Below are 18,837 nucleotides of genomic sequence, written 5' to 3' on the forward strand. Positions count from 1 at the left end.
CAATTACCATTCTCCCCTAAGTACCTTAAACTTCCCCTCCCCCCAAAAAAAAATAATCATCCCCATTTGATAAATAATACTAAATATCAATTATAATTTCCAGTTATGTTAAACTAAAACATTAATTAACTTATTAAGCTTTAAATCTGCAAGTGAACATTGTACAATATAAATCATTTAGCCCCTTAAACAAAATAAAAAATTCATCAAACAGTACCTTACTTAGACCTTGGAATAGTATTACCTTCTATGTTCATTTTTTAAAAATAATAAATTATTACTCTAATTAAGTAATTATTTAAAATGGTAAATTAAATTACATCCATGTAAAAAGGAATATCTCATGAACTACTTACTACAAGAACACTAGGGGCTCCTTTTACTAAGGTGTGCTAACCCCGCGCTATGCGCCAAGAACTAATGCCAGCTCAATACTGGTGTTAGTGTCTAGCGTGCGTGGCAATGCAGCGCACGCTAAAACCGCTAGCGCAACTTAGTAAAAGGAGCCCTAGGTGATATGTTGAAACCTTATCAAATAAATAAGGTAAAATTAAGATCTCAATTTATAGCAATACTAAAATAAATAAACTAACAAGTCAATACTTTCATAAAAATTAAATTCTCATAAACCATCACATAACGAATGCATATCTGTTAGTACTAATTTAATTAAGTTAATCAATAAAACCTACTGACTCAAATATATTAAACATAGCTGAATCCCATCTAGTTTATTGCAAGTATTATAATAAATACTAATATGTGCTACCTACTGCTAAAGATATATTTATTAACATTCAATTCAGTATTTATATAATGTTATTTTCAATCACACAATAACCAAATACTCCACCTTACCCATTCACTCTATTTACTTTCCATTCACAACTACCCTAGAAACCCCCAACCCAAAAACTTTTATACCTATTTGCCCATTCATACTTCCAGTTACCACTACTCATGCATCATACAGCCTTATAAACCAGAGCATTATATCCATATGACCTTTTAGCATCCTTCTCATCTTCATCACCATATTCTATTGGCATTCCTCCTTCCTTCAACAGTCTCCCATCATAATGGAACTTAGAGACGCACTGAAATTCTCATTTAATAGATTTTTCAAGTTTGATCTTCTCTTTGCGGTGTTCTGCATCTGTTATAAGTAGTGCTGGGCCTTTGTTCGCTCCTCATGCTGTGATATAAGTTAATATCCACCAGGCATGCCATGACCTCACCAGCCAATCCAACAGCAAATGATAAGTTCTAGCTAACTGCTATCCTGCATTGTAAGTGAGAATTCCAGTCACATTCTCCTTACTTCGTTCTCACAGCTCACATGTCTTGTGGCCAAACACAGAAACAGGCAACATACATAGTCCAGAACAGTTTCATTGATGAGCAAAACGATACCCCAAGAAGCCACAATCAAACTGGACACCTCCAGGCTTTTACTGGTATTGAGAAACTTGGGTCAAACAAAAACATTTTCTAGTTGTCAGGAGTCGTTAAAAAGTTCAAAAGCTTCACAGGTTCTTGTCTCGATCCTCCTCGTCACTGCCTCACTCCTCCTCGTCACTGCCTCACTCCCCTCGGCTACGCTTTCCGCTCCGGGCCCTGGCTTGCTTCCTGCCTGAAAAACATGCTACCAGTTCAGAGTCCCGAACCCAAAAGCCCAGCCAACTCCCTCGCTGATCTTTTCCAGGTGTATAACTCCGTGGGGTCTAGGAATCGTTGTGACTTTCTTTTCGATCTTCCTCCGAGACATGCTTTCCCCGCAGGTTAACCTTCCTGTTAGCAGTTCCAGTGTCAAGTAGTGACTGTCAGACCTTTTGGCCCATCCCACTTAGCCACTTTTAAAACACTGACAGTATTCTAAACCGGCATTGGGAATAATGTTTTAGAACTTTATCTGTACTTACAAAAAATATCAGTTTCTCCATGGAACTCTCCTGTAACCATGGCAATCATCTGTTTCAAACTCCAAAAAATCGCCAATTAAAGTAAGCATCATCTATCTTTCCCCACAAATTCAACCATATTTTAAACCATAAATGAAATAAAACAAAAATGATATTCAAAGAATGCTCTTCAATTTATCAAATACAATCACATAAATTTATGACATCTCTTCTGTGGATTGATGAATATATTCTTGTAGTTTTCCTGGGTCCTCATAGTGAATGGTCTTATTGCAGTGGGTGACCCTCATCACTGCAGGATATAATAACCCGTAATTTTCTCCCATCTGTTTCAGTTGTGGGTGGAACATCAAAAATAGCTTCCTTACACTCGCTGTAGCCTTTGCAAAGTCAGGTAAGAGTAAGAGTTTTGACTCCTGCCACTTTAAATTTCTTTTTTCTTTGGCTACCCTTAATATTTTCAATGCCTGTGGGAATCGCAGCAATTTAAAGATTAGTGGCCTGGGGCCAGTCTGACCGTTAATCCTTCGTGATGGGACCTTTCAAATTCCAATGGTTGAGGGAATTTTAATGAGACCGTTTTTGGTATAAAATCTTCCAAAAACTTTAATAATAATAATAACAACTTTATTTTTGTATACCGCAATACCACAAGCAGTTCAGAGCGGTTTACAGAGGAAGAGACTGTACACAGACAGCAATATTACAGAGAAAAATTTCAAATTACACAGGTAAGTCGGGAGTAGTTTCAGAGAAGTTACAAGGCAGGGAAGAGTCAGAGGAATTTATGAAAGAGATAGGTTTTAATTGATTTCCTTAAGGATTGGTAGGAGGGTGAATTGGAAATGAGGGTGGTTAAGACATTTATTCCATTTGCCTGCTTGAAATGACAGTGATCTATCAAGGAATCTCTTGTTGATACAGCCCTTCGGGGAGGGGAAGGTGAACAGAGAAGCATTAGGTGTGCAAGTGGTGCCTGGAAATTAAAAATGGTGCAAGAGGTAGATTGGGGATAAACCAGTTATGGTTTTAAAGCAGAGGCAGGCAAATTTGAAGATGACCCTTGCCTCCATCGGTATCCAGTGTAGTTTTCTGTAATACGAGCTTATGTATAGAATCTGTACCCTCTGCTCCCTCAGGAAGACCTATTAATCTGACATTCTTCCTCCTTCCCCTGTTATTTAAATCTTCCAATTCTTTTGTCAAACGAATAACAGTCTTGTGATCTGAGTGATATTGAATCAACTTAGTCTCAAAGTCAGCTACCCGAGTCTCACAGCTTTCAGGTTGGGTGTTAGAGACCTGCATTTGTTTTGCAAGGTTTACCACCTCCTCTTGTACTGATGAGAGCTTAACTGAATTGTCTTGTAACAACTCCTTTATGCTTTTCATCTCCCCCATCAGCTGCTCTAAAATTTCCATGGAGTCTTTTGGTAATGGCACCTTAGAAGGTGTGGGTGGGTCTGGCTTGGATCTTTTGACTGATCTCGTTGCTACAAAAGCGGCCTCTAACCGTGTTTGTCTTCCTGCTGCCATCCAAAATAAATGCTTATCTTCTGGGGAAGAAAACAGTCCTTTAAAATACTGATAGTTGAGCTGTAAGAACTGTTAGGGGAAGAGCACAGCAATCAAACAGCCATCTGCCTTGCAGCCAAGTTCCGGAATCCAGCCTGATGAGTCTTAGTCTTCTCATATTGTAGAAGGTTTTCTTCCATAGATTGGATACTTGAGATTCATACGATTAGGGTGGAGTCGAGAATGAGGAGCCAGTCTTGTTGATATCCAGCTTGGATCCTGAGGTGAGAATTACAGTGTTAGGAGCATTATGAAACCACTGAATTTTGTCTGCATTTAGTTTAAATTTGTTGGATGCGGCCCAAGTCTGAATTTTATTTATTCTACTAACCCTCTGTAAACATACTATAAATAGCCATGGAATGGGTAAATTGCACAGGAGGGACACAGCAAATTTATGTGTGTAACATGAGTACTTATATTCACTGTGAGAAGTTAATCCTCATTCTTATGCAGAGCAAAAAAATTATCTTGGGGTTTAGGGGATACCTGTAATTTTGTATAAATCTGACACTGAGTTAAAAGATATTTGGAAAGTACTCACTCAAAAAATTCTTATGCATTTAAAACCAGGTTTGAAGAAACTTACAAACAAACTTCTCAATAAGACATCCAAGGACACCTGTATCTTCTTTTTTTCAAGTATATAATTATCACACACTATTGGACAATTATCCATGGGCCTAGTTTGAAGAACCAATCCATGCTATGGTGCCAACTCTGCTTCTTCCAATACACTTCCACCAAAAACAACTGTCAAGAGGGAGGGCACACAGGAACACTGAAGGATGCCATTATTTAATAAAGAACTATAGGCTAGATTCACTAAGCCCACAGATCAGATGAGGATGCTTGGAATCACCCCCCCCCCTGACTGCAAGGATCACTGAATAGCGATCCCGATGCATGCGCAGACCATCTATAGATGGTCTGTGCATGCTTACAGAGCAGCAACCTTTCTTTTTTCTTAACTTTACTTTTTTTTTTTACTTTTGACTATAACAAGCCTGTGGTTTTAACCTTCTTTAAACCCACAGGTTAAAACGACTGACTCACACTGTGGGTGGAGGCCAGGAGAGTCAGGGTAGAAGCAGGGCAGCGATCTGGGCAGAGAGCAGGCAAGTAGGGGCAGAAATCAGGAGATGCTGTCAGAAATGACGTGAGCGACTGGTCCCCAGAAGTCGCTTGATTGTTGATCTGCCAGCCCACTCGGTGTTCTAGTTTTTGGTTAGTGAATTGCTGCCTGCCTACTTTACATGCCGTTTCCCCTCATTTGCATGTGTGGATCGTAATGGAGGATGATCGGCCACGAGGCTAGTGAATCGGTTCACTAAGTGGTCGCAAAGTGGTTGGGACTTGATCAGTGGGCTTAGTGAATCTAGTCCTATATTTTTTTTTAAGTCAGAAAAGTATCCTTAGGGGTTGGGTTTTCTATTTTTATACTTTTTATTGAAATTGTGGTAGCAAGAAAGAACACCACAAACTTGTGTCACAAAAGCAGTGATGCAATGTACAAAATAATGTAAAATAATTACCATTCAATAGAAATGATGCCTGGTCACCCCAGAGGAACATCTCAGGCTGCCAGACACTCCAAGCAATAAAACAGCATAATGTGAGCCACACACAAAACCGGTTCTTAGACAAAACGGTGGAAGACAATGGTGCGTGCCGACAACTGAGCGCAAGATGGAGGCGCGCACCGAAGAAAATGACAGTTTTTAGGGGCTCCGACGGGGGGTTTTGTTGGGGAGCCCCCCCACTTTACTTAATACAGATCGCGGCAGCGTTGTGGGTGGTTTGGGGGCTTGTAACCCTCTCATTATACTGTAAACTTAACTTTTTCCCTGTTTTTAGGGAAAAAGTGAAGTTTTCAGTAAAATGTGGGAGATTACAACAGACTTATAAAACAAAAGAAAGCATACAACACATGTAGTGTTGGGTCCAGGACTGTGGAGTTAGAATCGAGGAGTCGGAGACAATTTTGGGTACCTGGAGTCTGAGTTGGAGTCAGAGTTGAAGGATTTATCTACTGACTCCACAGCCCTGGTTGGGTCTAGAACTCACCATTCCATCAGCTTTGTGTTTCAGCTTCTTGGCCTCTATCAAATAATGCTCCACTGGAAATAATCTGGAAAAAAAAAAGAGAGATGCATTAAAAATATCTATCTTAAAGACACATTCATACAAGAGCAGCAGAAGCAGTACTATTTACAGGTACCGTATTTTTCGCTCCATAAGGCGCACCTGACCATAAGATGCACCCTAGATTTAGAGGAGGAAACAAGAAAAAAAACATCTGAAGCAAATTGTGTACTAATATATACCAGGCTCTGCACCCAGTCCCCCTTCCCTTCCAGGCTCTGTACCCTGTCCCATTGCCTTGTGTAATCTGCCCCCAGTGCCTTTTTTAATCCTCCCATTCTGTACCTTTTTTATTCCCCTCCCCACCCCACAGGTAATACAATATAAGGTACAGGAAATGTTCAAAAATTTTTGTATTCAACAACAATACCCACCCCACCCAAGGAGGACAGTAAATGAACATGCTGGAAAGAGAAAAACAAGACACTGTCATTGCTTAGCCCTCTCCCGGTCATAATAAAGACACATCAAGGCAAGGCAACCAGTATACTGACATAGTAAAGAAATAAAACAGCAAACAAGATTAAATACAGGGACGAAAGAAGAATTGAATCCCCCCTTCCCTTTTTGGGTATCCCTTGTTGCCTGGTGGTCCAGTGTTGCATCAGCCAGCAGGCGCGAGCTTTCTGCCCGCCAGCCTTGGGCCGCCTCATCCTACAACCCCTTAAATGTCTCCTATTTCCTGGTGGTCCAGCAGTGTATTGGCTGGCATGCGCAAGCTTTCCGCTGGCATGCCTGGGCTTGCACCACTTTCTGAATGGTGCCTTCAGTTCTCGCGAGTCGCTTGCGAGAACTGAAGGCACTATTTGGAGGGCAGCACGAGCCCTAGCAGGCTGGCGGAAAGCTCGCACCTGCCAGCTGATACACCACTGGCCCACCAAGCAATGGGAGACATTTAAGGGGGCGTGGGAGGCGGCGGCGCAGGCCCAGGCTGGTGGGCGGAGGGCTCACACCTGCCGATTGACACACTGCTGGACCACCAGGCAACGGGGGACATTTGAAGAGGTATGGGATGGGCAGGGGGGTGGAGGGGTGTTTTAAAAAGGGATGGGGGTTAAAAAAAAGGTACTGGGGTGTTTTAAAAAGGACCGACGGGGTGTGTGTGTGTGTGTGTGTTATAAATTTGTATTTTCACTGCAAAAGATGCACCGGAATTTCCACTCACTTTTGGGTGGAAAAAAAGTGTGTCTTATAGCGAGAAAAATACGGTACTTTTAAGAAAGAATACTTACTCGTCATCAAACCTGAGCTGATGTCTCGTTGGCTTATGGTTACCGTTTGGCAAAGAAGGCACTGGGAAAGGCTTTGTGTTATTCTCAATTGTTCCCTGAGAATTATATAAGATTAGATTGAGTTTCAATGCTATAGCCAATACAATTGTTCTTTATACTACTACTAATATTAATTATTTATATAGCGCTACCAGACATACACAGCTGACCTCTAGAACACAATTCCTATATAATTACAAACACAAGTGACATTTTATTGCAGTTGAGACTGATAATAGCATCACAGTGCAGAATCTCAAATGCATTCATTCATTACATTTTAGGAATCAATTTTCTGTGTGCTATTGCAGTTTCCTTTATCATACCATTGCTATGCTTAAGCCTTCTGTGATTAATATTTCTTATGCCTTGGGCAGCATAAGCACTGAACTAAACAATTATTACCAATGAATTGCTGCATAATATTCTTTTATATAAGATGGAAAATATTGATTTCCTAAACCTTAAAAAAGGAGTATGTTTAAGTGGTTAGCTGTATGACATACCGTATATACTCGAATATAAGCCGAGTTATTTTAGTCCAAAAAATATGACCCAAATATGTGGGTCTTAGCTTATATTCAGGTCAGCACCCACCTGTCTCCATCCCAGACCTGTTGCAAGCCTGCCATAAGGCCTGGTGGTCCTGCAATAGGAAGATCCCTCCCGTCTTCTGTCTCAGCCAACTCTTAAAACTTTACTTCTCTCCTACCTCCCCCACATACCTTTCAATTCCATGGTGGTCCAGTGGGTCAGGACAGGAAGGATCCCGCCCACCTCCTGTCCCAGCCAACTGTTACCTCCCTCCCGCCTCCCTCACATACCTTTAAAATCCCTTGTGGTCCCAGTGGTGAACCAGAGCAGGAGCAGTCTTCCCGTGCTCCTGCCCCATGCAGAGCCGCTAGTGAATGGGAGCCGTGAGTTCTGCGAAAACAAGCAGCAGCCATTCACTAGTGGCTTTGCATGTGGCAGGAATACAGGAAGACCACTCCTGCTCTGGTTCACCACTGGGACCACAAGGGATTTTAACGGTACATGGGGGAGGCAGGAAGGAGATAAAAGTTGTAACAGTTGGCTGGGACAGAAGGTGGGAGGGATCCCTCCTGACCCGGCCCACTGTTGGACCAACAGATCTTACGGCAGGCCTGGTGGAGGCCTGCAAGGCATCAGGAGGGAGGGAGAGGAGGCAGGGTGCAGAGCCTGGCAGGAAGGAAGTCTGGGTGCAGAGCTTGGCAGGGTACTTGAATATTAAACACCTCCCCTCTGTTTATATTAAAGTCAACCTTTTTTCTTCCTTTTTTTGAGGAATAGGTTATAATAATAATAATAACAACAACAGTTTATTTACCGCAGGACCGTGAAGTTCTATGCGGTTTACAATGAATTAGAAAGATTCTACAAATTGAATGGAACATTCATAGTTAGAGATTAGTAGTTAACAGTTTACAAGATCAGATTTGGGGGTGGGATTGTGATGGGGTCTATTGTCCAGATTCGTTACCTAGGTATTTCAAGAACACGTATGTTTTTAGGTGTTTCCTAAATTCACCATAGTTGTTTGTGTGTGTAATTAGTTTTTCCAGGTCTTTGCCCCATAAGGCTGCTTGATACGATAGAAGTTGTCGATGATGTCTCTTAAATTTGCATCCTCTAGCCGGTGGGGAAACGAACTTCAGGTGTGTTCTTCTCTTATGTCTATTGGTTGAGAAGGAGAAGAGATCAGTTATATATTTAGGGGCTAGACCAGATAGTACCTTGAAGCAGAGACATCCCAGCTTGAACTTCGCACGTGCCTCCATTGGCAGCCAGTGCAGGAGTCGGTAGGAAGGGGTTATGTCAGGGGTGTCCAATGTCGGTCCTCGAGGGCCGCAGTCCAGTCGGGTTTTCAAGATTTCCCCAATGAATATTCATGAGATCTATTTGCTTGCACTGCTTTCATTGTATGCTAATAGATCTCATGCATATTCATTGGGGAAATCCTGAAAACCCGACTGGATTGCGGCCCTCGAGGACCGACATTGGACACCCCTGGGTTATGTGATCGGACTTCTTCAACCCGAAGATCAACCTGACTGCTGCATTTTGTATCAGTTGTAGTCTTTGCATTTGCTTCCGGGAGATTGCCAGATGGGCAATGTTACAATAATCAAGATGGCTTAGTATTAGGGATTGTACCAGAATTCTGAATGCTGAAGCGTCGAAGTATGCTCTAATGGACCTAAGTTTCCAGAGAGTAAAAAACCCCTTTCTGACTAGGGAGTCCACATTGTCTTTCATGGTTAGACCTTGGTCCAGTATTACCCCCAGAACCTTCATTGTAGGTTGAATAGGGTAGTTGAGATTGTTAATGCGTAGTGGTGTTGTAGTGACAGGTGGGTGTGGCGAGGCTATAAAGAATTTAGTTTTATCTGAATTAAGCTTCAGTCTGAATTCTGTGGTCCATTGTTCCATCAGGTTTAGTGCTTCTGTTGCCGTGGGGGTGATTTCGGAGGGAGAAGTATTGAACGGGATAATGATTGTAAAGTCATCCGCATAACTGAATAATTTTATACCCCGCTGGGCCAGCTGCACGCCTAGTGATGATATATAGACGTTGAAGAGTAGTGGGGATAATGGAGACCCCTGTGGAACGCCTGATGGATTTCTCCATGTTTTAGAGAGGTTGCAGTTGAAACGTACTTGATAGGTGCGGGTCGTAAGGAATCCTCGGAACCAGTCAAATACCTCACCTCTGATGCCGATTGCGTCTAAACATTGTAACAATTTCTCATGATCCACCAAGTCGAAGGCCGAGCTCATGTCAAATTGCATGATTAAGGCATTTTGGCCCTTGCTGAATAAGTTGCGTAAGTATTCTAGGGTCGCTGCAATCACCGTCTCGGTGCTAAACAGAGGTCTGAAGCCAGACTGGGTTTCATGTAGTAGAGAGAACTGATCAAGGTAGTCCATCAATTGGGTATGTACTAAACCTTCCATTATTTTTACGAAGAATGGAATGGATGCTACCGGTCTATAGTTGGTTACTGATGTTAGGGATTGTTTACGATTTTTTGGAATTGGGGTGATTATAATGTGACCGTTATTCGTTAGGAATTTTCCATTTTTGAACTTATTGGTCAGATAACTCCACAGTGTTAGTTTAAAGTCTAATGGGGCTGCTTTCATAATGTTAGGGGGACAGGGATCTAGAATGCAGTGTGATTTAGTATACTTGTTATAGAGTTTGATGAAGTTATTCCATTCTAGAGCCTGAAAGGAGTTCCAAAACATATCCACTGGTATTTCATTTTCATGTATGTTGGCTATTTGATGTGCATGTATGTTGTTTGTTGGACAATTGTTCCTTAGGTTCATAATTTTTGAGTCAAAGTGTTGTGCTAGATCGTCTGCTGATGGAAGTTTCGTGTTGTGCATGGATTGATTGTGACGTGTGGTATCAAATAAATTTGTAACCAAGTTGAACAGTTCTTTAGTGTTGACTCCTTTTGAACTCATATTGGATGTATGAATTTTGGATGAGTAGAATGCTTTTCGTTTTTCTTTTATCAATTGTTTGTAGTACTTTATGTTGGATCTCCAATTGTTCCGGTCTGATATTTCTCCTGTTTTATTCCAGATCCTTTCTAGTCGTCTTACTGATTGTTTCATTTTTAATAGTTCAGAGTCGAACCATTTATTATATTTATTTGAGCGGTTTGTTCTATTTCGTTTAGGGGCAATTTTATCTAAGATGGATGTGCTTGTTTTCATCCACTGTTCCCAGAAATCATCCTCTTCATCTATTTCCTCACGTGATTCGTAATGTGCCCAGTATTCCTCTGGGTTGATGTGGCCCCTTGTGAGATGTTCTTTTTTTATCTTTGGGTGAGTTTTTGCTTTTGGTTGATTCCAGATTAAGTTAAAGTAGTAGGTGAAATGATCGGACCAGATATCGTGGCACCAGATACCGTCGGATAAAGAAATAGAAGGATTTAGGATCTCCTTTGTGGACATAGCTACCAAATCTAACTGATGGCCTTTATCTCAGTTTATATTTGGGTTGACTTATATTCGAGTATATATGGTACATACTGTTTGTAGATTGACCTATGAACTAAAATTTCTAAGGCTAATAAATAAAGTTTTTGGAGGTATTTGGACTGTATCATTTTTAAAATCCATTTAATAAATAAAAAAGATTGTAAGAATACTGGTTCCAAGCTGTGAAGATGTAGTCTTGTTAATAACCATCAGACTTCCGACGCAGGTGGGGATCGTGAGAGGAGCCCCCGCTGCGTCTTTGAACTTAAAAATACACTACAGCAAGGCACACAGGGAGCAGGCCAGACCGAACAACAGCACCTTGAAGTCCATGAGTGTGCTTACAGGAAAACAGAACCCTATGCGCGCATGCGCACTCCTACCTGCCGGGGGAACCTACTGATCACATAAAATGGAACACGCAAGTAGGAGTGCGCAAGCGCACTTAGGGTTTTATTATAGTAGATGCAATAGTGCCTTCTGTAGGTTTCCTCTCCAATTTGCTGCTGCCCTCTTCCCCCCCCAAAAAAAAAAACCAAACAAACAACTGGCTCCACTACCACAGAGTTCAAAATCATATGAACACTGTTGTATATAAAGATTTTGGGTGGTTTCTTTCCAAAGGATTCTGGTTGTCCACACAGGTCAACAATTCTGGACAGATCTATGAAATATCAATAAAGAAAAATCAGTCTAACAGTATATTCTCTAATGCTATGGAAAAATTATGTTCTTACCTGTTAATTTTCTTTCCTTTAGACGCAGCAGATAAATCCAGAGATCAATGGGATAGCACACATCTACCAGCAGGTGGAGATAGAGAAACTGATTAACAGGTGGTCCTATTGGCTGGCATGCCTCCTGCATCTTCAGTATTGCTCCTTGCCAAAGCATCCGTAACCATCAATATGCTTAGCATGTAAAAAACTTCTTTCCCATAACAAATTTCAAAAGGTAATAAATAATACAGAATACAACTATCAATAATAACAGACTTCGAAGGTTGCAAAAGAAAAAAAACAACAGTCAATATCCAGAAAGGGTGGGGCTCTGGATTCATCTGCTGCATCTAAAGGAAAGAAAATTAACAGGTAAGAACATAATTTTTCCTTCCTTAGCAACAGCAGCAGATGAATCCAGAGACCAATGGGATGTAGCAAAGCAATCCTTAATCTGGGTGGGAAGCAAATGCCGCCTCCGCAACAACTGAAGCACTAAACGCAGCCTCCGCATGCGCCTCCACATCCAACCGGTAATGCTGAGATAAAGTATTCTTGGAAGACCAAGTAGCTGCGTGACAAAACTCCTCCAAGGAAAAAACCTCTGGACTGAGTCCAAGTAGCTGCCATTGCTCTGGCTGAATGGTCATGAAGTTCTTCCGCCAACCGCTTCCCTGCCATCAAGTAAGCATAAAGAATGTCCTCCTGGACCCTTCGAGCGATGGAGGCTTTGGATGCTGCCATACGTTTATCACATCCCTTGACGTATACAAAGAGGTAATCTAAACAACTAAAAGTCGTTAGAAACCTACAGATTGCGGGGAATGCTACGCACTTTTAAAAAAAATGCAGTGAAAAAAAGCTCGCCTCCCCATTCCTCCTCCCAGGAAGAAGGAAGGAAAAGTGATAGTGGCATACAAAGAAAGGATGACACCACCTTAGAAAGAAATTATGGTACTGTCTGAACTGACACCCCAGAATTTGTAAATCAGAAATAAGAATCCCCGCCATACATGGCCTGCAACTCAGAAAACCGCTGAGCTGAAGCCATGGCCACAAGAAACACCGTGTTCAACGTCACAGTCTTTTAGAGTCTCAAAAGACAAGGTTGAAACGAAGCCTTCTGTAAACTGCATAGAAGTACCTTAAGACTGTACTCTGGACATGGCTTCTTAAGAGGTGTACGAATATACTGTACTCCTTTTAGGAACTGAACTACATGAAGCTGAAAAGTAAGCGAAAAGCGAGATACCTAGCTCTTGTAACAAGCTAAGATTGCCACTTGAAGCTGAAGGGAATTGAACGCTAAGCCCTTGGCAATATGCTTGTGCCACAAAAGAAAGAATATAAAACATAGAATTCTGGAAGGGTTCCAATGTTGAGAAGTACCCAAGAAAGGAAAAGCCTCCAAAAAGAAGCATAAGCCACAGGTGAAGACGTCTGTATCGCCTGGAGAAGAGAAGAAATAACCTGCTTCGCATAACTCTTACACGTCAGCCATGACTTTTCAAAAGCTAGGTCATAATATCAAAGTAGGACGAATATCCATGTTGATTGGACCCTAGGTGAGTAAATCCAGAGATACCAGGAATCTCAACAGTTCAGCCGTTGAAAGACTCATCAGATCCGCATAGCAAGGATGGTGCAGCCAATCTGGAGATTCTCTAATTATTGTGCCCTGAAAGTGAGCTTGAGATGGCAAAAGCATCCAATCATCAGCCAGGGGGAAACACTTAAAAAGAGAAACCAGAGGCGAGAAAGAAGCAATGCTGCTACCCCCTCTGACTGCCACTCCCTGCATCTTGCTGAAGAAGCTAGGAAGCTTTGAATTTCGAGACGAGGCCTTGAGGTCTAGTTCTAGGATATCTCACCTTTATACAAAGAGCTGGAACGCCTGAGCAAATAGTTCCCAATTACCAGGATATAGAAGATTTTATTATTTCTAAAGCGCTGAAAGGCGTACACAGCGCTGTACATTTTAACATACAATAGTTGGTCCATGCTCAGATTTTGTGGTGAGAAAGTCTATCTAAACCCTTTTCCTGTCCTGTAAAATGATGCACTAGCAGAAGAGGAAGAAGAGATTCCACCCATTGAAGTAGAACCATTACTTTACTCACCAACTGAGTACATTACTTACCTTCCTGGCTGTAGAGAAATACCACCGTCATAAAACTGTCCTAAAAGACCTTTATCGTCATTCCGGAAGAATGGGCTGAAACTCCTGAAACAGTAGCCTGACCATGCTTCAGTCCAGAAGAATGAATGAGTACCGACTCCTTGTGCTGAGGATTGAAAGCATTGAGCCCCCCCAACCTGACAGCCTGGGATATTTGGCGACTTTGAGTCAGTCCAGCAAAGACAGAGGCATGCCTTTGAAAAGATTAATCTCGCTGAGCCACCAAATTATATTGAGCGAAGCTTGAGGAGCCTTCTAGATACTACAATTGGAGCCTTGAGATACCAGGAACCACTGGAACAAAAGCAACTGCTGTAGCGTTCTCATGTGAAAGCGAGCCGAAGTTCCCAGTGGAGTCACCACCATAGATTCTAGAACCTATATAGAATCCCATACTCTTGTTCTTGGTGATGGAAGAAGGCAAACCTGAGACTGTAACCTGTCACCCCAGTCTCTGGGAAGAAACTGTTCTCCTACGTGAACAACATCCCCTGATATTCCAATAATTAGTATAGGAGAAAAGAGCTCTTTGGAAATTTGAAGATTCACATCCAAAGAATTGAAGAAAAGAAGTTCAAATAAAAGAAATCACTCGTTTGTGTCTGACAAATTGACCTGGCTGGAAGTCATCCGAATCAAGCAGTCATCTAAGAAAGAAAGTACCTGAATCTCCTGTTTGCGCCAAAACGCCACTACTGCCCTCATTTTCTAAAATGTTCATGGAGCCATGGCTAGGCCAAATGGCATCTGCCAAAACTGACAGCGCTGCTCGATGAGAGCCAAGCGAAGATAGTGCAAATTTGGTGTCCATAGGGAAATTGTAAATATTCTCACAGTTTTTCTCTGGAAATGTCTAACTGAGAAACTAATTTACCAGAATGAGATCCAGTCCCCTTCTGACCAATTCCCCCATCTTAGGCACTATGAAGTAAATTGAATAACTTCCCTTAGATCCAGAAGAACTAAAACTACTGCCCCGAGTACCAGTAACACTTAAAAGGGGTCTCACACGAACGTAACCTTTGAAAGTCCAATACATGGTCACTCTAAGAAAGAATCTGAAATGGAAGGAGGATTCAAAGTTGCAAGCATCCTGAAAAATGCCCAAAGCTCCCTGACCTGACATCATAGTGTCTCTCCCCTCATGAGAAAGCATAAAGAGTTAACAGAGGAAGTGAAGACCCCTTCAGAATGAAGAGCAGACAGTCGGGGAACGGCTGGACAAGAGCTGTAAATTCTGGAAGAAAGGAACTTTCTCAGAAAAAATCCAGCTTTGTGATGTAAGATGGAGTATGTTGGAATTCTGAAAACAGTACTAACTCCATGTAATGTTAGCCAAAAACTTACTGCCTTTAAAGTGAAGACGTACTAGACATAATCTAGAAGCTGCATTGACCGCCCCATGGGAAACAACCCTAATTGTTATCAGATAAAGCTCACATCCTTAAAGAGAGCTTCAGGGATGATTCCAACAGCCACATAGCATTTGCAACTCTGTGGGTTTGGGAAAATAGGTAACTTGTCCCTGGTTAGAAGGAGCCACACAGCTCTTCCTGCCAGTTTGAGGGACTATCTAGCAGGTGCCATGAGAAGATAGCGACCTGAGAAATCTGTGCGAGAAGCTTTGAAACTTGCAGTCCCTGGCACACTAGAAATAGAAAAGGCAGTTCAGGAATCAATTCTATAGTGCTACCAGACGCACACAGTGTTTTAGTGCTACCAAACACACACAGCGCTGCACAGAAGCACAAAGAAGAAGAAAACCTCTAAATCTACATAGACTCAGCCTTCAGGGGCACCGAGAGAGACAAGAAGATACCCATATGAAACAAAGGCTACTCTCATGCCGCTGACATCACTGTGCAGCAATTTGCCTTCTGCCGACCCATAACGGCAAAAAAATAGAGATTGGGCAGCTGAGCACAGGGCAGAATCTCTTTCTTAAGCACCGTGAGGCATAACAGTAAAGTCGCAATTAAAGTAGTTAAGTCTTTTCAAGCAGAGAGTGGGGAAACACACACACAAGGTATATCACCGAAACAGTGGCAAAAGCTGTTGAAATACTCCTGACGCGCAGAACCCCAAAATCAGGGAAGCCGCAGGATAGTGACCTAAGTCAGCTGCAAAATAAACTCCGTAAACACTGCAGTGCTCCCACTAGTGCTGGAGACCTAAGCGCGTGCCTGCTTCATGCTGAAATGAGCTGGCTCTATCAACAATGCATTAAAAACCTACCCAGAGCCAACCATTAAAATATTTTTCCCACTATCATGGTATAAAATGCTTAAAATAAACATTGGAGAGAAATAAAGGAATGCTGCTTCATTCTCAACTTAGGAAAATAAGCACACGCCTCTTGCGCTCAGTCAGGAACCAGCTATGGGAAGAACACACCCGGAGCCGTCCAAATATTTACTTCCACCCGGCCGCGGGAACTACCAAGCAAAGTCCGCCTCGGGGAGACATCCCACTACCACTGTGGCGCTGCTGCTAGAGTATGAAAACAAGCGCGCGCCTACAACAAGCGGGAAGGCACTAGTTCTGTCAACAGAGCTCAATCCATACACCCAAAGCCCTTTTCTGAATAAACTTCATACAAATGTAAATTTACTTGTCAGCCACTAAACCATTTCCACAACTCTACAAAATATAGTGGGCAGAATTGTTTAATAGTCACTGTGATCTCTCTTTTTTTTTTTTTACAGTGAAGGGAAAGAAAAAAAATCGAGACCCAGTCAGACCCTCTATCATTGGAGGGAGGGTGAGGCAGGGACCTGGGGGGGTCCCAGGTGTAACCCCTAAAGCCGGCACCGTTCAGCCGGACACCCTTGTCTCACTGAAGAGAAACCTCAACAGGAGAAATAGAATGGCAGTCTCACTGAAGAGAAACCTCAACAGGAGAAAATAATTTTCCAGTCACAGCCAGAATCCAGGAGCTAGTTGAATAGCGACCATCATCTGCTGGGAGATAGAACATACTGAAGATGCAGGAGGTGTGCCAGCCAATAGGACCACCTGTTAATCAGTTTCTCTATTTCCACCTGCTGGTAGATGTGTGCTATCCCATTGGTCTCTGGATTCATCTGCTGCTGTTGCTAAGGAATGCTTTCTTATTCCTAGGTTTGGGCCCTTCCCTTTTTATTGTTCCAACTAGTCTTATAGCCCGTTACATTAACGGGTGCTAGAATATGTGTGTGTGTGTCTGTCTTTATTTCTTTCTCTCTCTCTCCTTAGCCGCTTTCTTTCTTTCTTTCTGTCTTTCTTTTTCCTTGGCTGTCCATCACCACCCCTTGCCTGCTCCCCCTGTCCATTGTCCCTTCCTTTTACCTCCCCTTTGTCCACCACCACCCCTTCACTGATCTCCTTATGCAGCAGCAGCCCTTCTCCCTTTGTTTTACCTCCCCCGTCCAGCAGCACCTCTTTCCTTCTCCCCCTGTTCAACATTAGGCCTCCGTTCCTTTTTCTTCACCCCCCCGTCCATCAGCACCTCTTTCCTTCTCCCCCTGTCCAGCAGTAGGCGTCCCTTCCTTTTTCTACCCCCCTCCTCCTTCGTATCCCTATGATACACTTACCTTGCTCTGCCCCTGATCAGAGGTTCCCGACAGCCGCCCAGTTGAACCCATTGGAAAAGTTCCCTCTGCCGCATCCCGCACCCCTCCTGACGCGACTCCCGCTGTCTTTCTTTCTGTCTGTCTCTGTCCCTGGCCCCCTTTGTCTGTCTGTCTTTCTGTGTATCTCCCTGCTCCTGTGTCTTTCTTCTTTTCTTTCTGTCTCCCTTCCTCCCTCTGTCTGTATGTCCGAAGCAGCATTCCCTCCCCTCACACCAGTTCCCTGTGCACCTGCCCCTGTGTCTTTCTTCTTTTTTTTCTGTCTCCCTTCCTCCCTCTGTCTGTCTGTCCAAAGCAGCATTCCCTCCCCCTCCATTTCCCTCCCCACACACCAGTTCCCTGTGCAGCAGCATTAGCGTTTCCTCTACCCCCCTTTCCCTTCCCGCGGTCCCGCCTACAAACGCGGTCCCGAGTCCTTTGCCGCCCCCCCCCTTCCCTTCCCGCGGGCCCGACTACACATGGCGATTCAAGCAGCATGTGCAGCAGTCTTCACACGCTGCTTCGGGTCCTTCTACTTGCCCTGATATACACTGGCACGTCCCTGATGACATCAGAGACGCGGCAGAGCAAATTAGGGCAGTAGAAGGGCCCGAAGCAGCGTGTGAAGACTGCTGCACACGCTACTTAAATCGCCAGTCGGGCCTGCGGGAAGGGGGGAGCGGCAAAGGACTCAGGTCCCGGGCAGCGGAACGTTGCTGGGCTCCTCAGTGGGGGCGCTGAGCGGCCGCGATCCCTCTCCTCCCAGACCCCCCCCCCTGCTGGAGGAACGGAGATCGGCGGCTAGCTGCGGTCCCGGCTTGTGGAGGCAATCAGCAGCTGGTGACGTATAAGCGCGCATGCGCACTCCTGCGACCACAGACCTACTGATCACGGAAGCACGCAAATAGGAGTACGCGGCTAGCCTTTATTATATAGGATGATTTTGCTCTAATATTTAGGGGGAAGTTATTGAAGTGTGGTGTGGTAAAGGAGATCTTTTACCACAGGAATCAGAAATATCGTTATACCACAGGTTGCTGATTCCTGTATCAAAGGGCTAACCCTGCTCATGAGCCATCTCACATGAGCCATCTCACAAGCAGTGTTAGTCTATCAGTCTGGGAGCATCAGACTGCTATGCACTGGTTTGATATGCCTGCGATACATCTTAAAGAGGCTACTGGTCTATCCCCCACCCCTTCTGATTAGTATCCACACCCCCATCACATCACAACCTCCTCCCCATGAGGAAACCGTTCCCTGAACAACACCCCACCCCCTGAAAGAGAACCCCTAAGATCACAACCCTTGCCTCCAATGAGGAGCCTCATCCCCAAATTAAAAGCCCCCTTCTTCCCAATATGAACCCCCTCATGGGCCTACCAGACCATACCTGGTGGTCCAGCGAATCCTTTGGAT

The 18,837-nt window shown here is 43.4% G+C and overlaps 1 protein-coding gene across 8 annotated transcripts in view; it reads right to left on the reverse strand.

Moving 5' to 3' along the window:
* AFF1 (AF4/FMR2 family member 1) overlaps positions 1-18,837 on the reverse strand; it is a 517,509-nt gene that overhangs the window by 43,717 nt on the left and 454,955 nt on the right. For 7 of the 8 annotated variants that reach the window (XM_033962847.1, XM_033962828.1, XM_033962809.1 and 4 more), the window contains 2 exons: positions 6,875-6,969; positions 5,565-5,628 (listed from right to left, as the gene is read on the reverse strand). In XM_033962847.1, coding sequence (XP_033818738.1) covers positions 5,565-5,628; positions 6,875-6,969 — 159 coding nt within the window. Of the gene's footprint in view, positions 1-1,486; positions 3,717-5,564; positions 5,629-6,874; positions 6,970-18,837 lie in introns of those variants that run through there. The other variant, XM_033962873.1, reaches the window with a different exon arrangement.

The sequence above is a fragment of the Geotrypetes seraphini genome, chromosome 1 (genome assembly GCF_902459505.1).
Source record: "Geotrypetes seraphini chromosome 1, aGeoSer1.1, whole genome shotgun sequence".
In the NCBI taxonomy this organism is placed as follows: Eukaryota; Metazoa; Chordata; class Amphibia; order Gymnophiona; family Dermophiidae; genus Geotrypetes; species Geotrypetes seraphini.